General features: G+C 44.0%; 3 protein-coding genes across 7 annotated transcripts in view; 2 read left to right on the top strand and 1 right to left on the bottom strand.

The window, feature by feature from the left end:
• LOC120031881 (endosome/lysosome-associated apoptosis and autophagy regulator family member 2-like) overlaps positions 1-9,810 on the top strand; it is a 10,836-nt gene extending 1,026 nt beyond the window's left edge. Inside the window, exons 3-22 of the mRNA XM_038977687.1 lie at positions 1,782-1,971; positions 2,649-2,796; positions 3,107-3,196; positions 3,300-3,405; positions 3,617-3,766; positions 3,862-3,950; positions 4,088-4,268; positions 4,421-4,549; positions 5,022-5,112; positions 5,368-5,470; positions 6,170-6,307; positions 6,456-6,725; positions 7,026-7,199; positions 7,328-7,517; positions 7,686-7,782; positions 8,201-8,302; positions 8,500-8,626; positions 9,001-9,179; positions 9,492-9,654; positions 9,742-9,810. Of these exons, the coding sequence (XP_038833615.1) occupies positions 1,782-1,971; positions 2,649-2,796; positions 3,107-3,196; positions 3,300-3,405; positions 3,617-3,766; positions 3,862-3,950; positions 4,088-4,268; positions 4,421-4,549; positions 5,022-5,112; positions 5,368-5,470; positions 6,170-6,307; positions 6,456-6,725; positions 7,026-7,199; positions 7,328-7,517; positions 7,686-7,782; positions 8,201-8,302; positions 8,500-8,626; positions 9,001-9,179; positions 9,492-9,654; positions 9,742-9,810 (2,786 nt within the window). The remainder of the gene's footprint in view (positions 1-1,781; positions 1,972-2,648; positions 2,797-3,106; positions 3,197-3,299; positions 3,406-3,616; positions 3,767-3,861; positions 3,951-4,087; positions 4,269-4,420; positions 4,550-5,021; positions 5,113-5,367; positions 5,471-6,169; positions 6,308-6,455; positions 6,726-7,025; positions 7,200-7,327; positions 7,518-7,685; positions 7,783-8,200; positions 8,303-8,499; positions 8,627-9,000; positions 9,180-9,491; positions 9,655-9,741) is intronic.
• Positions 9,811-10,518: 708 nt separating this feature from the next.
• LOC120031960 (tetraspanin-9) lies at positions 10,519-14,943 on the top strand. 5 transcript variants are annotated; one of them, XM_038977833.1, is made up of 10 exons: positions 10,520-10,738; positions 11,323-11,371; positions 11,949-12,072; positions 12,276-12,355; positions 12,516-12,707; positions 12,805-12,879; positions 12,994-13,155; positions 13,266-13,397; positions 13,563-13,646; positions 13,726-14,943. In XM_038977833.1, exons 4-10 carry the CDS (start codon positions 12,293-12,295, stop codon positions 13,795-13,797), a joined length of 780 nt encoding a protein of 259 aa, XP_038833761.1. In that variant the 5' UTR covers positions 10,520-10,738; positions 11,323-11,371; positions 11,949-12,072; positions 12,276-12,292; the 3' UTR covers positions 13,798-14,943. The 5 variants fall into 5 exon arrangements, with proteins under 5 accessions (XP_038833763.1, XP_038833761.1, XP_038833759.1 ...); XM_038977831.1 differs by lacking the exon at positions 11,949-12,072; XM_038977834.1 differs by lacking the exon at positions 11,949-12,072 and having other exon boundaries at positions 10,524-10,738; positions 12,994-13,095.
• A 4,160-nt stretch (positions 14,944-19,103) lies between these two features.
• LOC120032062 (probable imidazolonepropionase) lies at positions 19,104-21,694 on the bottom strand. Its single transcript, XM_038978006.1, has 3 exons — positions 20,716-21,694; positions 20,139-20,352; positions 19,104-19,309 (listed from the first exon to the last, which is right to left on the bottom strand). The coding sequence occupies exons 1-3, from the start codon at positions 20,973-20,975 to the stop codon at positions 19,175-19,177; spliced, it is 609 nt and encodes a 202-aa protein (XP_038833934.1). The 5' UTR covers positions 20,976-21,694; the 3' UTR covers positions 19,104-19,174.
• Positions 21,695-22,561: the final 867 nt, after the last annotated feature.

Raw genomic sequence — 22,561 nt, 5'->3', positions numbered from 1 at the left:
TGTGTGTGTGTGTGTGTGTGTGTGTGTGTGTGTGTGTGTGTGTGTGTGTGTGTGTGTGTGTGTGTGTGTGTGTGTGTGTGTGTGTGTGTGTGTGTGTGTGTGTGTGTGTGTGTGTGTGTGTGTGTGTTCATTCACATTTATTTCACCTTTATTTATTCAGGTTTGCCTCATTTAGATAAAAATCTATTTTTCCAGAGAGACCTGTTCAAGATAGCAGTGTACGTTCATGAGAGAGAGAGAGAGAGAGAGAGAGAGAGAGAGAGCGAGAGTACAGTTGAAGTTGGAAATTTACATACACTTAGGTTGGAGTCATTAAAAATAGTTTTTCAACCACTCCACAAATGTCTTGTTAATAAACTATCGTTTTGGCAAGTCGGTTAGGACATCTACTTTGTGCATGACACAAGTCATTTTTCCAACAATTGTTTACAGACAGATTATTTCACTTATAATTCACTGTATCACAATTCCAGTGGGTCAGAAGTTTACATGCACTAAGTTGACAGTGCCTTGAAACAGCTTGGAAAATTCCAGAAAATTATGTCATGGCTTTAGAAGCTTCTGATAGGCTAATTGACATAATTTGAGTCAATTGGAGGTGTACCTGTGGATGTATTTCAAGGCCTACCTTCAAACAGTTCCTCTTTGCTAGACATCATGGGAAAATAAAAAGAAATCAGCCAAGAACTCAGAAAAAAATTGTAGACCTCCACAAGTCTGGTTCATCCTTGGGAGCAATTTCCAAACACCTGAAGGTACCACGTTCATCTGTACAAACAATAGTACGCAAGTATAAACACCATGGGACCACGCTGTACAAACACTAGTACGCAAGCATCAACACCATGGGACCACGCAGCCATCATACAGCTCAGGAAGGAGACGCGTTCTGTCTCCAAGAGATGAACATAGTTTGGTGCGAAAAGTGCAAATCAATCCAAAAACAACAGCAAAGGACTTTGTGAATATGCTGGAGGAAACAGGTACAAAAGTTACTATATCCACAGTAAAACAACGAGTCTTATATCGACATAACCTGAAAGGCTGCTCAGCAAGGAAGAAACCACTGCTCCAAATCCGCCATAAAAAAGCCAGACTACGGTTTGCAACCGCACATGGGGACAAAGATCGTACTTTTTGGAGAAATGTCCTCTGGTCTGATGAAACAAAAATAGAACTGTTTGGCCATAATGACCATTGTTATGTTTGGAGGAAAAAGGGGGAGACTTGCAAGCCGAAGAACACCATCCCAACCGTGAAGCACGGGGGTGGCAGCATCATGTTGTGGGGGTGCTTTGCTGCAGGAGGGACTGGTGCACTTCACAAAATAGATGGCATCATGAGGTAGGAAAATTATGTGGATATATTGAAGCAACATCTCAAAATTCACCCAACTTATTGTGGGAAGCTTGTGGAAGGCTATCCGAAACGTTTGACCCAAGTTAAACAATTTAAAGTCAATGCTACCAAATACTAATTGAGTGTATGTAAACTTCTGGCCCACTGGGAATGTGATGAAATAAATAAAAGCTGAAATAAATCATTCTCTCTACTATTGTTCTGACATTTCACATTCTTAAAATAAAGTGGTGATCCTAATTGAATTTTTACTTGGATTAAATGTCAGGAATTGTAAAAACTGAGTTTAAATGTATTTGGCTAAGGTGTATGTAAACTTCCGACTTCAACTGTATGTATACTGTCTAGGTGTGAATGTGTCTGTCACATTGTGTGTGTGTGACCCTCCTCTCTCCCTATCTCTCTGTCTGTCTGTCTGTCAGCGTTCTCGTGTGCGGCGGGAAAGTTCCTAGAGATGTCCGCTCAGCAATGTACGTCATGTGCGGCCGGCTCCTATTCGCTGGGCAGTGGGGTGCGTTTCGACCAATGGGACACTATCCCTGCCGGCTTCACCAGCCTGGCCACCTACATGGACCCAGGACCCAGTGGAGAGGAGAGTCAGGCCTGTAACAGGTAACACACATGTCTGTTTTCCTGTCCTTGTGGGGATCAAAAAGTTGATTCACATTCAAAACCCTAACTCTTAACCCTAACCTTAACACCTAACTCCAACACCTAACTCATAACCCTAACACCTAACCCTACCCTTAACACCTAACTCCTAACTCCTATCTCCTAACTCCTAACCCTAACACCTAACACCCAACTCAAACCCTAACCTCAACACCTAACTCCTAACTCCTAACCCTAACACCTAACCCTACCCTTAACACCTAACTCCTAACTCCTAACCCTAACACCTAACACAAACCCTAACCTTAACACCTAAACCTAATTCTAACCCTAACACCTCAACCTGATCTAACCCTAACCCTAATTGTAACCATAAACATAAAATAGCCTTTGTCCCTGTGGTGAAAGTGTTCCTTGTTTTACTATCCTTGTGAGAACTTCTGGTCCCCACAAGAATAGTAAAACCCAAAACACACACATATATATATACACACACACACACACACACACACACACACACACACACACACACACACACACACACACACACACACACACACACACACACACACACACACACTAACTACACATTCAGTCACACACACACTAACTACACATTCAGTCACACACACAAACTCACAGTAGTCCTGTATTCTCTTTCACTCTGTGTACTGTAGCTCATCGTGGACGCCGCAGGGTGTGTATCTGGAGTCTAGTCGTGATGAGTGCACCGTGTCTCTGGTCTACGCTGTGCATTTGGAGAAGCAGGGCTCTGTCTCCTTCAGCTACCAGTACCCTGACAACAACATCTTTTTTGAGTTCTATGTGAGTCTGACTCTCTACTCCCTGCTGAAGTTTATATCAGTTCATTTATTACCTTTTTTTTTAGCTGGTTGACGTACGTAGAGATGAAAAGGGGGTCTGTTTTGCGGTAGCAGGGAAGACTTTAATTGTACATTAATATATTTTTGTACATCAATGGCTTTACATCAATGGGTTTTACATCAATGGCTTTACATCAAAAGATGTGGGCAATTGAGTGCTTTTTGTGGTGAGGAGAATCAGCTGCTGATTGAAAGCGAGAGAATCATGTGATGCAATATTCTGAGTGGTTACCGTGGTGACGCGTGTTCAGGTCCAGAACGAGCAGTGTCAGGAGATGGCCCAGACAGATGATCAGAAGTGGATCAAACTCACCACCAACGGAGAGTGGGACACACACACGGTGAGGAGGAAGGCAGTGTGTGATACGTGTGTGTTATATGATTGGTTTGTATGATGTGTGTAACATAATCTGTGTGCAACATATTGTGTGACATGTGACTCAGGTGAATCTGAAGTCTGGCACTAACATACTGTACTGGAGGACGACAGGGATCCTGGTCGGAGGGAAGATGGTTAAACCAGTGTTGCTCAGGAACATCCAGATTGAGGGTAATGACCGCTCGTACCCGTACTCCCTATCTTCACACTCACCTATATTCTCTCTCCCATTCTGCATGCCTCTGTAATGTGGTTGGTCAAGGCAGTGTAGTATCACAGGTTCTCACCCACTCCAGAACTCACCCTTCTTAGATCTAGGAAATGAGACCACAGAGACGACAGCCGAATCTACATCTTAATGAATTAATGTGTCTCTTTCTAGGTGTTGCCTACACCTCGGAGTGTTTCCCCTGCCGACCAGGCTGGTTTAGCTCCTCCCCTGGCTCCTCCTCCTGCCAGCCCTGCCCCAGGAACACATCGTCTAACAAGGGAGCCGCCTCCTGTACTCCCTGCCCCGACACACAGTACTCACGTATGTACTAGACACACACACACACACATTGAAATGTATCAGTAGATACCAGTTCAAATATCCACTGTCTCTCTCTCTTTCACTCTTTCCCTCAGATGAAGGATGGTCACAGTGTAAGGAGAGGCCTCCGTGTTCAGAGAAGGATTACTTTCATATCCACACAGCCTGCGACAGCGAGGGAAAGGTAAGTCACACACACATATAGTGTGCATATAGAGAGAGAAGGCTGTGGTCACATACATTAGATTACAATACATAAGACATCCTGTGTATAGTATCTCTATGGTTGTGATGTAACTCCTGTGGTTGCCGTGGTGACAGACGCAGGTGATGTACCGGTGGGTGGAGCCGAGGATCTGTGAGGAGAATGTGACGGGCGCTGTGGCACTGCCCCCTACAGGGGAGAGAGAGGCCTGCCCTCCTTGTAACCCTGGTTACTACAACACCAACGACTCCACCTGCTTCCCCTGTCCTCCTGGAACACACTCTGACGGCACCTCAGGTACACACACACACACACACACAGACACATACTATATATATATACATAAACAGTGCACATACACACACTTACAGTACACACACACACGCCACTCACATCTGTATTGCTGTATATTGAAATGTGTTGTTGACGGTTGTGTGTGTCTGTCCCAGTGTGTGAGGAGTGTCCTGCAGGGACAGAGCCAGTACTGGGGTATGAGTATAAATGGTGGAACGTCCTCCCTTCCAACATGAAGACTTCCTGCTTCAACGTGGGCAACTCCAAATGTGACGACATGAACGGTGAGACAGAAACATGTCTCGGGTGATTAGGGTCAAGAGATATGTGATATGTATGTAGTAGTACACATGGGTGAATAGTAGATATGTCTAATATAGACATCCTGCTGGGTATGTAATAACTCTGTGTCTCTCTGACTAATGGGATCATAGATGTCTGTGTTACAGATATGTGGTGTCCCTCAGATTATTTGTTATTTGTTATTATTTGTAATTTTTTTACCTTTATTTAACTAGGCAAGTCAGTTAAGAACAAAATCTTATTTACAATGACGGCCTCCCGGGGAACAGTGGGTTAACTGCATAGTTTAGGGGCAGAACGACATATTTTTACCTTGTCAGCTCAGGGATTCGATCCAGCAACCTTTTGGTAACTGGCCCAACGCTCTAACAACTAGGCTACCTGCCGCTCCTGTAAGGAATATAGATGTGTGTTTAATAGAATGTGTAATCACAGTAATATGTTGTTGTTCAGGCTGGGAGGTGGCAGGGGATCACATCCGCAGCGGTGCTGGAGGCTCGGATAACGATTACCTCATCCTGAACCTGCATGTTCCTGGCTTCAAGTTAGTCTTGGCTTGACTGTGTATTATTGTTAGAGCTCTCAGGTCTTTCCTGGTTAGGTCATATGGTCAGAATGAACACATGGCTATGATTATTGTGAAACATGAAACGTGTGTGTGTGTGTGTGTGTGTGTGTGTGTGTGTGTGTGTGTGTGTGTGTGTGTGTGTGTGTGTGTGTGTGTGTGTGTGTGTGTGTGTGTGTGTGTGTGTGTGTGTGTGTGTGTTTGTTAACTGGGTGTGTGTGTGTGTTCTGTCAGGTTACCCACATCACTTGCTGGGATGACCGGGACTGAGTTTGGCCGGATCACCTTCGTCTTCGAGACAATCTGCTCTGCCGACTGTGAGCTCTACTTCATGATGGTGTGTGTCGGACCACTCACATCTGCACGAGTGTGTGTCTAGGATCTCAACAGTGTATTAGCCAGAAAATCCATATTACCCAACCCAACATAGCCAGTATGACATAGCCAATACATGAGTGACCTACTTTTATCCCGCTATTGGATAAATACATATCAATATCTATGTTTGCTAGTAAAGCCATATAAAGCAGAACAGGGTTCCCCAACTGGCGGCCCGCGGCCCCCCAAGTTTTATGAGCCCAAAGAAATAATACAAAATGTAATTGTTGGACATAAAACACTGTAAAAACACCAGCAAATCAGCTACAAGTGATTTTAGTTTTGGAAATCGGTTCCCAAGTATTCCCACATATAATAGAGAGATATATGTGATCGTATACAAATGTAGGCAAGGTTTGAAGTTATTATGTTTTAGTCAAATATTATGTTTGGGCTTCTTGCTGTCAATCCGCTCAAGAGAACATCGGCCCGCGGCTGAATCTAGTTGATCATCCCTGCAGTAGACTCAGTTAAAACAACCCATGTATCCAAATGAAACCAAAGTATATTTGAACAAACACAACCGATCACAGTACACAATTTACAAATCTAAATCAGAGTAAAGCAGTGAGATTTCAGATAAACCAGTCACTGTGTAAATTGTAAACTAGAATGATCCGCTGCCATATAAACCCTGTGTGTGTGTCGCCCCCTGCAGGATGTGAACAGGAAGAGCACCACGGTGGTGGAATCATGGGAGGGCAGTAAGGAGAGACAGAGTTACACACACATCATGACCAGGAACGCATCCATATCATACACTTGGGCCTTCCAGAGGACCAATCAGGCTCAGGACGTGAGTACACACACACTTGCACAAAACACACACACATACACTCTCTCACACACACACACACACACACACAGTGACACTGCACACACACACATACTACACAGACACACTTACATACTGCACTATAATATATTGACGTGGGTGTATCTAGGTGCGGCGGTACATCAGTGACGTGGTGATACTCTACTCGGTGAGCGTGACAAATGTCCAGGATGGCGTGGCATCTGCGTGCCGGGCCTGCGCCCTCCTATCCCAGAGTTCTCAGCGGTCTGGGTCGTGTATTCCATGCCCAGCTGGGTTCTACATTGACAGAGACACCAACCGGTGCCAGGAGTGCCCCCCCAACACATACCTGTCTGGTCACCACACATATGGAGAAGACGCGTGTTTGCCCTGTGGCCCCGGGAGTAAGAGCAACAAGGTATTATATTAAACACAAACACACAACTCATATCATCACACAACCATAAGTTACAACCTTACAAACTAACCTTACGTAACCATTATAATCATTAGAACCACTTTATAACATTAAATCCTCATAACCTAATCTAAACTCTCAGGGCCATACTTATATGAGTTTTACTCTCATCCAGATCAACAGTTAACAGTCTCTGCTCTGGATAGTAATGTTTTTAGCATTGGTACTATCATGTGTGTATCATGTGAGCCACTATTTGTTCGATGTGTGTTGACTTGATGCTATTGTGCCCCCTCCTAGGAGCACTCTCGTTGCTATAGCGACTGCTCCTTCAGTCACACGGAGCACAACCGTACCCTGACATTTGACCTGAGCTCTCTGAGCACCGTGGCCTCGCTCACCATCGGCCCCAGCTTCACCTCTAAAGGCACAAAGTATCTCCACGTCTTCAATGTCAGCCTGTGTGGACACCAGGTAACACATGCACGCGCACACACACACACACACACACACACACACATTCATGCACGCACACATCAGCTTGTATGGACATTAGATAACACACACATACCTCAGGGTTGTCTTTGTGTGTTCTGTTTCAGGGGAAGATGGCAGCTGTCTGCACAGATAATGTCACCGATCTCGCCAACAAGGACATGGGGAGTGATTCCACCCAGTTCGTCAACTCAGTGGACAGCTTCATCTGTCAATCAACCATCATTCCTGCGGATGGGCGGGGCTTCAGGATGGCTCTGGCATCCCAGTCTATCAGTCTGGCTGATACCTTTCTCGGTGAGATTGCAATAGAATAGTGCCTTCATAATGATTATAGTACAGTGCCACAACCACTAGTAGTAATATATCCAGAGCACAAAGTATACGCTTGATCTAAAAACGGATTTATTTTCAACCATTTCATTTGAAAGTGGTTTTCTCCATTTCTTTCCGTCTCTCTCTCAGGAGCGACAGTGGACAGTGATTTAGACGGAATAAACGCCAGACCAGAACTCTTCTCTGACAACTCAAAAGGCATTCCAGACATCAACTTCTTCTACAGGTAGGCCAGCGTAGAGCTAGACGCCATAGAACAGCATTCATAGTTGAATGGTTCCAGTGAAGATCAGTCATTGTGGTTGAAAGTGGGTTGAAAATGTGTTTTTTTGTACACTGCTGCTACGCACTGTCTATTATCTATGCATAGTCACTTTACCCACACCTACATGTACAAATGACCTCGACTAACCTGTACCCACGCACATTGACCCTGTATATAGTCTCATTATTTTATTGTTACTTTGTATGTTTTTTAACTTTAGTTTATTCAGTAAATATTTTCTTCACGCTTTCTTGAACTTCATTGGTGGTCAAGGGCTTGTAATTAAGCGTTTCACATTAAGGTCTACACCTGTTGTATTCGGCGCATGTGACAAATAGAATTTGATTTGTGTGTTTGTGTTTGACTCTCTCTATCTCAGGTCTACTCAGGCGACTGGATCCTGTGAGCGTGGTCGGAGTGCGGTCATGACAATACGTTGCAACCCAGAGAAGACGGACCGCGGGCAACTCACAGTGCCCAGGTACACACACCTGTCTGACTGTCTGCGCAACATCACCTGTCTGACTGTCTGCGCAACATCACCTGTCTGACTGTCTGCTCAACATCACCTATCTGACTGTCTGCTCAACATCTGAGCTGAAAACGTTTGTGTATTATTTGTGTGTGAATTTTCATTAGCTCCTTCTACATTTTTACTGTGTGCATGTGTGTGTGCAGTGCGTGCCCTGCAGGTACGTGTGACGGCTGTACGTTTCACTTCCTGTGGGAGAGTGGGAGCGCCTGTCCCGGCTGCACTCAGGATGACTATCACCAGATAGAGGGAGCCTGCAAGGGAGGGGTCCAGGTAACCTACACTCCCTCTGTTCCCTCTCTCTTCATCTCCTTTTACACACTCATGCTACTCTTACTTTCAACTCTTACTTTCAACTCTTGGTATTTCAATTGAACCTACTTTCTCTCTTTCTCTCCTTCTCTACTCTCTCTCCATCACTTCCCCCCTCCTTCCCTCTCACCTCTCTCTCCTTCTCTCCTTCTCTACTCTCTCTCCATCACTTCCCCCCTCCTTCCCTCTCTCTCTCTCTTTCTCTCCTTCTCTACTCTCTCTCCATCACTTCCCCCCTCCTTCCCTCTCGCTCTCTCTTTCTCTCCTTCTCTACTCTCTCTCCATCACTTCCCCCCTCCTTCCCTCTCTCTCTCTCTCTCTCTTTCTCTCTGTAGGTGACTCTGTCTGTGTGGAATGAGCCAAAGCTGTGCACCAAAGGCATGTCCCTGCCAGCTAAGAGCTCTGTCCCATGCGAGGCCATCGCTCTATGGCTAAAGGTTGGGGTAGGGGGTGGGGCCTTCTTAGCTGTGCTGCTCGTCTCTCTCACCTTCTATTTCTGGAAGAAGAACAAGAGGTGATTGACTGACACCTGTTAATCAAATAACCATCCCAGCCATATTCCAGGGCTGTACAACCCTGTTCCTGGAGAGCTACCCTTCTGTAGGTTTTCACTCCAACCCCAGTTGTAACCAACCTGATTCAGCTTTTCAACCAGCTAATTATTAGAATCAGGTGCGCTAGATGAGGGATGGAGTGAAAACCTACAGGACAGTAGCTCTCCAAGAACAGGGTTGAACAGCCCTGCCATAGGCTGTAGTACAACGCTCCTGACTCCTGCATCTCTGTATCCTATGTGTTTCTGTGTCACTATGGCGCCCCATGTCAGGCTGGAGTATAAGTATTCTCGGCTGGTGATGTCAGCCAATAAGGAGTGTGAGCTACCGGTGGCGGATAGCTGTGCCCTGGCCGAGGGGGAGGAGCCTGAGGATGACGTGGTCTACTCCCACAAACCCTCACTGCTCGGCAAGCTCAGGGCCATCGCCAACAAGGTACCTGTGTGTGTGTGTGGTGTGTTAACCCTGTGTGTATAACCGTGTGTGTGTGTTAACCCTGTGTGTATCTCTATCCTTCAGCAGAGGGAGGGAGACAGCAGTGAGTCGGTACAGCTGAAGTCATCCCAGTCTGAGAGATGGGTCTGGGGGTAACGATGAGCGAGAAAGAAAAAAGAGAGGAAAGAAGAGAGAAAGGAAGGAAGAAGAGAGGAAGGAAAAAGGGAGCGAGAGAAAGGGAAAGAGAAAGAAGGAAGAAAGAAGAGAGGAAGGAAGAAAGAAGAGAGGAAAGGAGAAAGAAGGGAGAAAGGGAGAGAGAAAGAAGAGAGAGTTGGTAGGGTTGGCACTGTGTTCCACTCCTCTTCATGTCTCCTGGGCTCTGCTTATTCCTGAGGACTCCATCGTGGCTCCAGCCACTCCAGTTTTCTCTGCAAAGGTACTTGTTCCCATGATTCTGACTGAAACTGGAAAGTGGTTTGGCTCCCCACCCTAGACCCCACCACACAGGGAAACACAACCCTGCTTATTGCTATGGATATTATAGGGCTGCAAATGAAAGGAACTGTCACTGTTTTTGTATATTTTGTATTGTCATTTGGAGTTTATCTGTACAGTCATGTCTAAAGTATTTATAATTATTAATGTTGGTATGATTCATCTTTATTAAATTCTCACTTGGCTGTGGGCCCGTGTTTGTATTTGTGTGCAGTTCTGTTCTGTTAGGCTACACATTATTATTAGTTTATGTACCATGAAAGAAAAATGCCAACACACAGTCACACACACAAATAAATCCATTATCTCCCAGGACGTCCCATTCTCTCGTTGCAGTTTCATTCGGTAACATAATTCCTCCCCACCACAGTCACGCCTCCAGACCAGTTTCCGCCCTTCTGAGAGAAAATACTCCGCCTGCGATTCATCGACGACAGCAGGAAAGTTTAAATATAGCCTACAAAAATAATACAAAAGGATTTGTTAACTTCTGCATTATCGCGGATTCTACGCTGGAAAACCGGATAGAGTCAGTAGTCAGGAGATGGCTGAAATGAGGATGAGCTGAACTCGAGCTGGTACAGTTACGGTACGGAATCATCGCTTTGGTCTGGATACTTCGGCCATGCTGTTTAGGACAAGTCTAAAATCATCCCAGCAGTCTGGGTATCAATCCAGTCTGTGTAATGTTCTAAAAACTTTGATGAGAATATATGCTTGTAAATTGTTAGATTTACGCACGACCAAAGTTATATGTTTACAACGTTAGCGAATTAAATCAGAAGTGTGGCCAAAACCATTGGACCTGGCTGCTAAACAATGTTGACATTTTCTTTTAACAGAAGTTACATAACACTATCAGATTCGAACACTAACATAACACATTCTAGAGCGAGCAACAATGCTTCTTTCTCGATCCTCACCAAATATCACTTCCTGTGGTGGCGATGTAGAAAAAAAGATGAAAGGGGAGTGCAATCTGTGATGTATTATTCTGTATTTGGCCTAAAAGTGATGGTAGATTTCTGTGTGTGTGTGTGTGTGTGTGTGTGTCAGAGCCCACTACACTGCTATTGGCTCGGTAAATCATTTCCAGAAGAACATAACTAAGTTACTACTACATAGAACAACAGTAGGCCTACATTAAATAGTTGTGTGTGCTTTGTTTTACAGGTCCCTCCGCTGAAGGCTCGACGGCATCATCTAATTCCTTATCTAAGTGGTAAAAGTATTACGAGAACAGTTTACATGTTCAAATAGTATCAATTGTCATGACTCAACACAACCCCAAGAGGGCAGCCCTTTCCCATGAAATAAGTGACTAAATCAAAACATTGTTCGGTATGTTCTTTAGTTTTTCAAATGCATTTTCTGTTACTTCTGCGGGGCTATCTGGAGGTTTTGGAATTGTGCTCGTATACACGACATTCCCAAATACTTCTATATCAGGAGTGAACTGGATAGCCAACATAATTATGAAAACGTTGCTTTAGTCCATAGGACTCCAGTCACGGTCATTCTTGAGCAAACTGCCTGCCCTCGTGTGGTTCCGTTGAGGAATATTTTCACAGGTACATGTCAAACAGGTGGATAGGAGCTAATCATCTTTGTGTCAAATGTATACTCACCTGGGAAAATGTAGGCCTTAGTCTGTTGTAATCCCACAAGAGATCAACTATTATTAACGATGTATTTGAGAGACAAGTACACATTTATTTATGTTTTTAATAAACATTGAATTCGAAATACAGTTGACATGTCAGCAATTTAAAGTCAACCCCGTGTGTTTTGCCCTATAGTTGTGCAAGCGTTGATTTTGTTGCTGAACAACCAACCCTTCTATACCAGCGAGTTTTCATTAGTTTACTTTGCTAACGCTGCACTGGTGGTTTCTTGAGGAATTACAACAGTTTCGCAAGTGAGGTGAGTGCAGTATTACTATTTACTAGTGCCTATGGAAATACACTCCGTTGTAACGACTAAAAGGAAACAAGTTCGAGCAGTGTTTGAAGTAATCGAGATATTCAATCACATTTGAATTGTAGTCGATTGCTGATCATTTGCAAGGGAAAAACGTACAAATTCTTCACAAAAGTTTTACATAAACACTGCCGTTTTATTTGCAGATCGTCACAGCTTCACCATGGCTCGCGGCTGCCTCTGCTGTGTCAAATACATGCTGTTCCTCTTCAACCTGCTCTTCTGGGTGGGTGAACAAACTCACTATACACACCATGATTTTCAAACGAATTGATATTCTGATTCTGCATTATATTTTATTATTAAATCATAGTATACTAAAGGTATAATAATGATTAGAGTAATGACAATAATCATGTATTTATATTTTATTCTGTCTCTTTCAGTTGGGGGGCTGTGGTTTGTTGGGTGTGGGGGTGTGGTTGTCTGTGTCTCAGGGCAGCTTTGCCACCCTATCACCATCCTTTCCCTCCATCTCTGCTGCCAACCTCATCATCACCCTGGGTGCTGTCATCATGGTTACAGGCTTCCTGGGTTGCCTGGGTGCCATCAAGGAGAACAAGTGTCTGCTGCTGAGTGTGAGTGAACTACACGACCACGATGCACCACACTACATTGCTTGGCACATTGGCAACCTCACCTGCCTCTCTCTCTTCTCTCACATGTTCCCTGTAGTTTTTCATCACGTTGTTGGTTATTCTGTTGGCGGAGCTGATCCTTCTCATCCTGTTCTTCGTATACACAGACAATGTAAGACTCCCATAGAAGCCTCCTGTCAATTCAACCCCAGGTTATCCTTCCTCCTATGGTTCCTGTACCCATAGTGCCTCTGCCTACATTTCTCATGATCCACTGTGTGTGCAGGTGAGTGAGAACGCCAGACAGGACCTGAAAGAGGGACTTGCTCTGTACAGCACCAACAACAACGCTGGCCTCCGCAACGCCTGGAACACCATACAGACAGAGGTACGGTACCTAACTACTAATGATCTACCATACAACTCCTGGAACACCATACAGACAGAGGTACGGTACCTAACTACTAATGATCTACCATACAACACCACACTAATAGCATAGCATTCCACAAGGGAGAGGTGCAATATATAACCCTGTCTCCTCTCTCTCCCTGTCAGTGGCATTGTTGTGGGGTGAATGGGTACACAGACTGGCACACTGCCCTGCAGGAGAAGGTGGTTCCTGACCACTGCTGCCAGAATATCTACCAGGACTGTGGGCGCAATGCCACCAACCAGTTCTGGACACGGGTCAGTTTGTGTTTATTTAAAAATGCCTGATCTTCTCCCTCCCACCAGGGAGTGTGTGTCTGATCTTCTCCCTACCATCAAGGAGTGTGTGTGTGTATTCATGTGTATCTGCATGTGTAGGAGTGTCCTTTTTCACTTCTCAAGATTGTATGTTTCTCTTGTCAGGGTTGCTATGAGAAGGTGGAGGAGTGGCTGGATGACAATAAACACCTGCTGGGAACCATCGCCATGTGTGTTCTGGTCATACAGGTAAGGTGTGTGTGTGTACATACAGATGTACATGTAATGATGTTGTTGCAGTGTGATTGATGTGACTTTCTGTCTGCAGCTCCTGGGTATGGCCTTCTCCATGACTTTGTACCAGCAGATCCACCGATCCGGGAAGAAGTACGAAGCTTAGAACACACACAGAGTTTGAGACCCATTACTTTTATACAAAATTATACTCTAAAAAGACACAAACCTGCGCACACACACGTTTATATTTCCACACCCTTGTATCATTTTGTGCACAAAGGCAATTTTAATGTTTTTTGAGGATCATCTTTATCATTTTAATGTTCTTGGCCGGGATTCAATCCGACTGCGGGTTGTCAACAATTAATGTGATCTCATGGATGGTAAATGGGTCATTCCACAAATAAAGTGCCAAAAATCAGCATTTTGACATTGTCCCGCGTTATGTTTTTCTGACTTCTGGGAAAATTTCAACCAACTTCAGCCCAAAATTCCTCCATGTTTATACTCTTAAAAAGTTGAACTAGTTATGTTGTTGCTTTGACAGTCATTTCTGAAGATTTGTATTTATTTCATGCGATTAATTTGTCTGTCCCTCATTTTAAGTCCAACCCTGTTACGTGAACATAACTTTTTTTAAATATATATATGGTGAATCTATTCCTTTTTAAGAAGTTTTTTTCTAACAAACAGTCAACTCAGTGTAAAGGAGGTGAACTGGTTCTACTCTTTTTGGCAATTTTCTGGTGCTTTGTGCTTAAACTAAGCGTGTCAATTATAACGTCATCCCTTTTACCCACCCATTGGAATTGTTAACATTTCTAGCCAATAGTTTTGTGAAGCTTGCATTCAAGTGTCCATTCTCCCTGTCACAAGGGGATTTTTATTTAACCGCTTAATGTGACACCGCTTATGTTAAATTAAGTTTGTTTTGACCAATTTACACTGCCCATAATGTTAGCATTTTGTGGAAGGACCCAAATGCTGCATATAGCTCAATCGGAAATTCCCTTTAAAAGCTGAATTGTCGACAACCCGCAGTCGGATTGAATCCCGGCCCTAGTTCAGTTATGGTGGGACTAAGGGTGGGTGAGGAAGGGAGGTTGGATTGTGTGTATGTGGGTGTAGGGACACCCCTCAGTCATCCAGAATAGAATGAATGGCTTGAACACAAAAAAAGAGTAGAGGGAAAGAGGTTTGGTTTCATGCCTTAGAAATCCTTAAACTGATTAGTTATATTGTACGGATGCATTATTGTAAAACCAGTTACTGGGATGTGTTCAATAAAAGTTACGCTTATTCTGTCAAAGTACTGGCCATCTTTCCTTCAGTTCAAATTGCAATTCTGTTTACTAAAGCATCATCTAGAAACGGTTACAGGAGTGAACTATCATCTAGTACTGTTATAGGAGTGAACTATCATCTAGTACTGTTACAGGAGTGAACCATCATCTAGTACTGTTACAGGAGTGAACCATCATCTAGTACTGTTACAGGAGTGAACCGTCATCTAGTACTGTTACAGGAGTGAACCGTCATCTAGTACTGTTACAGGAGTGAACCATCATCTAGCACTGTTACAGGAGTGAACCATCATCTAGTACTGTTACAGGAGTGAACCATCATCTAGTACTGTTACAGGAGTGAACCATCATCTAGTACTGTTACAGGAGTGAACCATCATCTAGTACTGTTACAGGAGTGAACCATCATCTAGTACTGTTACAGGAGTGAACCATCATCTAGTACTGTTACAGGAGTGAACCATCATCTAGTACTGTTACAGGAGTGAACCATCATCTAGTACTGTTACAGGAGTGAACCATCATCTAGTACTGTTACAGGAGTGAACCATCATCTAGTACTGTTACAGGAGTGAACTATCATCATCTAGTACTGTTACAGGAGTGAACTATCATCATCTAGTACTGTTACAGGAGTGAACTATCATCTAGTACTGTTACAGGAGTGAACTATCATCTAGTACTGTTACAGGAGTGAACCATCATCTAGTACTGTTACAGGAGTGAACCATCTAGTACTGTTACAGGAGTGAACTATCATCTAGTACTGTTACAGGAGTGAACTATCATCTAGTACTGTTACAGGAGTGAACTATCATCATCTAGTACTGTTACAGGAGTGAACTATCATCATCATCTAGTACTGTTACAGGAGTGAACTATCATCATCATCTAGTACTGTTACAGGAGTGAACTATCATCATCATCATCTAGTACTGTTACAGGAGTGAACTATCATCATCATCATCATCTAGTACTGTTACAGGAGTGAACCATCATCATCATCTAGTACTGTTAATGGAGTGAACTATCATCATCTAGAAACGGTTACAGGAGTGAACTATCATCTAGTACTGTTACAGGAGTGAACTATCATCTAGTACTGTTACAGGAGTGAACCATCATCATCTAGTACTGTTACAGGAGTGAACTATCATCATCTAGTACTGTTACAGGAGTGAACCATCATCATCTAGTACTGTTAATGGAGTGAACTATCATCATCTAGAAACTATCACAGGAGTGAACTATCATCATCATCTAGAAACTGTTACAGGAGTGAACTATCATCTAGAAACTGTTACAGGAGTGAACTATCATCATCTAGTACTGTTACAGGAGTGAACTATCATCATCTAGAAACTTTTACAGGAGTGAACTATCATCATCATCATCTAGTACTGTTACAGGAGTGAACTATCATCATCATCTAGTACTGTTACAGGAGTGAACTATCATCATCATCTAGTACTGTTACAGGAGTGAACTATCATCATCTAGAAACTTTTACAGGAGTGAACTATCATCATCTAGAAACTTTTACAGGAGTGAACTATCATCATCATCATCTAGTACTGTTACAGGAGTGAACCATCATCATCTAGTACTGTTACAGGAGTGAACTATCATCATCATCATCTAGTACTGTTACAAGAGTGAACTATCATCATCTAGAAACTGTTACAGGAGTGAACTATCATCATCATCTAGTACTGTTACAGGAGTGAACTATCATCTAGTACTGTTACAGGAGTGAACTATCATCTAGTACTGTTACAGGAGTGAACTATCATCATCTAGTACTGTTACAGGAGTGCCCCAGGAGAAACAATGCCACCTCATTCTGCAGAATATTATAGAAGTCTGCCTCATGATTCTGAGGTTGTATGTTCAAGAGAGAACGTGCAAGATTTTGTGGCTCAATGGTTAGAACCCCTGTCTCATAACCTTGAGTTTGTGGGTTTAAACCTCAACTTTTACACTTGTGTAGATTTCTGCAACTATTAATGTCAAACATACAAAGAGGAGCAAGAAAAGTGTTAAGGAGTCTGCCCCACCCCCACCTTGCACCACTGTGGTTAAGTTCAAACCTTAACTCTTACACCTCAAGTTTAGCAACTCAATATCAAAGACTTATACCATGACATTGTTGAATACTTGTTTCTGATTGGCTTGAAGGACATTCTAGATTGGCATTATTTCCCTATAAGGCACGGTAGAGCTCAATGGCTATAGTTCATTACATGTTTAAGCTGCAAAAATAAATAAAAATGAATTGAAACCACTGCCATTTTTTTTATTAAAATTCATAACAGCAGGCTAGAACGGATGGTTTGGTTAGCTAAACTAGCAAGTCTGTTTCTTTGGTTACCAAGGCAACTACTGTCGCTATCTAGTAAACTTGTAAGCTACTTCAGTGGATGTTGTAGCAGCAAATGTGTTAAATTATAGCCCTGGTTCAATAAAAGGGATAATCAACTCGTGGCTCTATGTGTTATCTGGAAAATAATGCAAATCTGTGGAAGGTCAGTTCCACTCCGCGAGCATGTCCTACCTAGAGGTTATGGGTCCAAACCTCATCTCTTGTGCTTTTATGTACGTTTCAACATGTCAAACATAAAGAGGGGAGGGTGAAGGCGTCGGTGGCTCTGGTGTAAGGATCTTGTCCCATAAGCACAGGGTTGTAGGGTCAAACCCTGTTGCTGGCTCATGGTTGCCCATTGGGACTGTGAGTCAAGGGGAGTGGCTGCCACAAAGATGGTTGGAGCAATAAGAGGGGGTGGTTAACTCCTGCAGGGTCGCTGTGAATTCAAAGCAGTGGTTATGGAGAAAATCTCCTGAAAAAAGTGGGCACTTAGTATTTAACTATAGGCAACTCTCCATTTAAATACCAAGTGCCCACTTTTTTCAGGAGATTTTATTCTTCCCATAACCATCTTTGAGTGGCAGCACCTCTCTATCATTCACGCAACCATGCTGCAGTGCCACACACTGGAGCATGGTCCTATGGGTGGAGGGTGAGATCCTTACCACTAAGCCACCAGTTCCTTCACATCTCTTCAAATATTTGACATAAATATGTCTGTAAACAAAACATTTACAAGAGTTTAGCTCAACGTTTAATTTGGCGAACTCCCTTGTCTACCAAAAAAAAAATGACAGAGCAAGAATGGAGACTTTTGTTTATAGTAAGAAAAACATTTAATCATGTTCTTTATAACAAACACTTACTGGATATGAACCCTACCCAACTCTACAGTCATTTGGAGATTGTTTCGCCAATGGTTCAAAGCCCATACTCAAATGTTACCACATAACCCACTGACCAAGACATAGAATATCTGGTTGATATTAACTGTCTATTTACAAATCCTTGCCTGAGAGCTGTGTCCATTTATAAAGCCACAGAGCCCTGTCCACAAGGCACGGGGCTAAGAAACACATTTTGGAGTTAGAAGTCCATGGTTTTGTCGTTGTTGTAGACGACATTGCCCCTGATGACAACGTAGCGGATCAGTTCCTGGTGTCCTCCTAACTGGTAGATGAGATGCTCCCAACCGCCGGACAACACCATCAACACAACACTGTCAGTCTACACTAAAGTGTCAGCCACACACAGACAATCAACACAACTTTAGGTAGTCTCACTCACACAAACCAATCGGTTCCATTCACACAGCTACTGCATTTTAGACAACACCATACACAGTCCTCACCACAATTACAAGATAACCTTTCAGCAGCTACTGGAACATACACTGTGGTGTCTGACCATTCAATGAAGCCAGCTCTTACAATATAGTAGCATTTATTGACAGCAACTTTACCGTGGTGCGTTGACGACCAGCAGGTCGCCGTGTTTGTTGACCTCCAGGGAGCCGTGCGCGTGAGAGCGGCCCAGGGCGTAGGCTGCGTTGATGGTGGGGGCGGCCAGAGCCTCGGGCATGGACATCCTCATGTTGACACATGCCAGGTGCATCCCCACCGGCTGGGATAGACAGAGAGGGATAAAGAGATGATGTCAGAGGGATCGCTATATAGAGGAATAGGCTTTATACCTTCTTCTCCCACTAACTCATTGAACTTACCCCCACAGCCCCCTCCATCTTTCCCCCCTAACTTTCCTCCTCCACCCCCCGTCCTCTGGTACCCACCAGAGCAACAATAGGCATTAGGGTTGAAGTCACTGCCCAGGGCAACAATGACCCGAGCCTCCAGCATGTCTCAGGCCCGCGGCTATAGTAACCGCAGGATGTAAGTGGTGGTTGGGAGCAGGATGGCGGCGGTCTTAGCTGTCGCCATGGCAGCAATGCCATCATCTGTCACATCCCCCAGGTGACTGATAGCCAAGGCACCGAGCTCTGCCCCCAGCTAGCACCACCAGAGAAAGAAAAAAAAACACACACACAATACAGGAATGGTTAAGTGAGATGGACATGTTGGGTTCCGAGAATATGAAGGAAAAAGGAAACCGCACACTGCTCTTGATAGTATCACCGATATTTAATAAGCTTACGTATCGGCCACACGGCCTTCATCAGATCAAGAGGAGTGTGTGGTTTCCTTTTTCCTTCATCTTGTTCAATTGTTGCCATGCACCTGCAAATAAGATTGCTCAGATGTGTGAGTGCCTTTTGAATTGGGTTCCGAGAATATGAAATATACTTTTTCATGTCACTGATGGAGTTCTGAGGTTTAGAGGGTCTACACCAGAAGTTAAGGGTTATAGGAGGAAGGTATATAGTGTGTGCAACTAAGCTTGGAATGTGTTGAGTGCAGGGAAGTGATTACATGTGGCAGGCATTGATAAGGGGAGAGAGCCATGGATTAGTGGTGGAGGGGGGTTGAGGTCAGGTCAGGTCACCTTAAGGGAGAAATAAAAGTTTATGGCCCATATCACTAGTGTCCTGCCTAGCAGTAAAGAACGATGTTTGTACAGATAGGTAGGAGGAGACTCAGCCTATGAGGAACGGTTAAATATCAGTGCTTGTGTGATTTTTGTTGTTGTCTGAATGCCTCTGTATTGATCCTCTGGGTGGAATAAACTTGGTTAAGCTTTCATAAATGTCGGTTGTGTTTTTTACTCTGAGAATTAGAACCTAACAGACAGTACCATAGACACTTAAATAATGCGTACAGGTACTAAACCAGTTGTTGTTACCACAGTGACAGTAGAGAGGCGCAGGTTGATGATGCGTACCTGTGCAGAGTTCATGGGGTGCAGCTCATCTCCGTGGAAGTTGATGCTGAGGCCCATGTCCAGGCCGGCCTGCAGGATGGAGCGCGTGGAGGACATGTCAAACACACCCTGCTCACAGGACACATCTATGTTGTCCACCCTCAGGGCCCCCGCTGACATACGCGGCAACTGGACCTGAAGGATGTCTGCTGTCGCCTCGGCAACAGTCTTACCCCTGGGAAAGAATCAGAAGGGGTGGGTATTTAATAACACCTAGTGAGGACGAAAGTCAGTAGGGTTAGCTGTATGGGTGTGGGTGAATGTAATATATAACCTCAACAGGTTATGACGGGGTGGAATTGAGGTGTCTGTTCAGGATGGAGAGTGTTCAACATGGTGTAGTGCAGTGGTTCCCAACCTTTTTCTGTTACTATACCATCAACTGAATTTTGCTCTGCCCAGAGTACCTCTGAAGTACCCCCTCATGTGCATTTTACCAGCAAGTCTAGGGTGTCATGAGTCTTCTCAAGTACCCCCTGTGGATAAGCCAAGTACCCCTGGTTGGGAACCACTGGTGTAGAGAGTGTGTGTTCAGTACTTAGGGACGGCGTGTGCTGCACAGTAGGTAGACAATATATTGATTGGCAGGGTACGTCTGGCCGTCTCGATGACCTCCAGCATCTTCAGCTCTGTCTGCAGCTCCAGGCCGTAGCCACTGTTACACTCCACCAGGGTGGTGCCTGCCCGCTGCATCCGACCCAGCCTGCCTGTCAAAGAGGCCAGCAGGGTGGAGGGAAGAGCAGCCCGGGTGTGCTCCACTGTGAAGTGGATCCCTCCTCCGGCACGGTGCACATCCATGTAAGTGGCACCAGCCAACTGTCGGCACTCACAGCATTACCTAGGCTTCGTTTTGACAGGCAGCCCAATTCTGATCTTTTTTCACTAATTGGTCTTTAAAAAAATCTGATCACCTCTGAAACAGATCTCGTGTGAAATGATCTGATGCAATTGGTCAAAAGACCAATTTGTGGAAAAAATATAAATTGGGCTGCTTGTGTAAATGCCATATAAACCTTTACTTTTACTCTATAAGGTGAGTCATATTACAAGCTGTTGAGGCAGAGGGGACAGGACCCATGGAAGTCATATTTACCTTCATGGCAAATTTATGAACCCTGTCTCCAGCCCATACCGTGCCGGGTGTGTGCATCAACCAATCCTGAAACGTAATAATACAATGAGCACGGCTGCATTTCTATAAAACCTAATTCTCTACATGATAGAACACTAAACCAACGATTCAAATATTTGTATCAATAGAACAGGGGAGCATTCGGCAGGACCAAACGTTTTGGAACATTAAAATATGCCAGGTAGGCCAAACACGGCTCTGACACACAGGAGGCTGCAGAGGGGAGAACAGCTCATAACCATGTGTTTGATACCATTCCACTGATTCCCGCACCAGCCATTACCACGAGCCCATCCTCACCAATTAATGTGCCACCCACCTCCTGTGCTCTGACATGTAGAATAAGGAATAACGTCAGCCCTATTCATGGCATTTCTATCTGCACCGTTCGACAACGTTTGACAAATAAACATGGCCATGGTTGCATGTTTACATGGCCCTTGCTATCCGGCATCCTTGGGATGTCCCCACACCATTGAAATTAACATTTAAAATGGTACGGGTTAAGTTTAGCTATTAGTTATGGTTAAGGATCCCAGATAGCACAAACCATGTTTACACCTTCGTGCACGCCTAGATCTACCGCCCCTATTGTCCAGGGTGGTGTATTGCACTGATACTTGCCTGGAATGACACACATGCCAGTTGCATCGATTACTTTATCAAACGAGCACCCTGCATATTGGATATCAATGGTGCTCAATAGTCCAATATCCTTTATCAGACCGTCGCTGCACGAACAAAACAAAGCTCTTTTAATCAATAGTTTGCGGTGGAATAACATTTGGTTTAGCCAAAATTTAGTTTTGCTTTCACAGCACGTTAGGGCAATCCGTAGTCAACTCGTTCTAATCAAATTGTAACAAACATTAACTAGTAGCCAAACCACTGAACATTAATCAATGTTACAAACTGCAGACCTATATCGGACATTAATGATACAATGTTTCGACATACCTCCCGATAACCAAACTACTGTTCTCAATCACACACAGCTTTTGCATCCCTTCCTTCGTCAGGAACTTCTCACCGTTGTTGCAAATTAAAACCACCTGTTTCGCGTTCTTTACCAAAAGTTTGTTAGACATTTTGAAATAGTCGAAATTAAGCTTAAAAATGTGAATTACTTTTGTAAAGTCACCTCTGTCACTTTCTAGTGGTTTGGGGAAAAGTTAATGTGGACAACAGGTGTTCAAAGTGCAAGTCTGGGAGGGGTTTTGGAAATTAGGAATACTGTACATTGATTGACAAG

The sequence above is a fragment of the Salvelinus namaycush genome, chromosome 38 (genome assembly GCF_016432855.1).
Source record: "Salvelinus namaycush isolate Seneca chromosome 38, SaNama_1.0, whole genome shotgun sequence".
Classification (NCBI taxonomy): Eukaryota; Metazoa; Chordata; class Actinopteri; order Salmoniformes; family Salmonidae; genus Salvelinus; species Salvelinus namaycush.
This window is presented reverse-complemented; position numbering and strand designations above follow the sequence as displayed.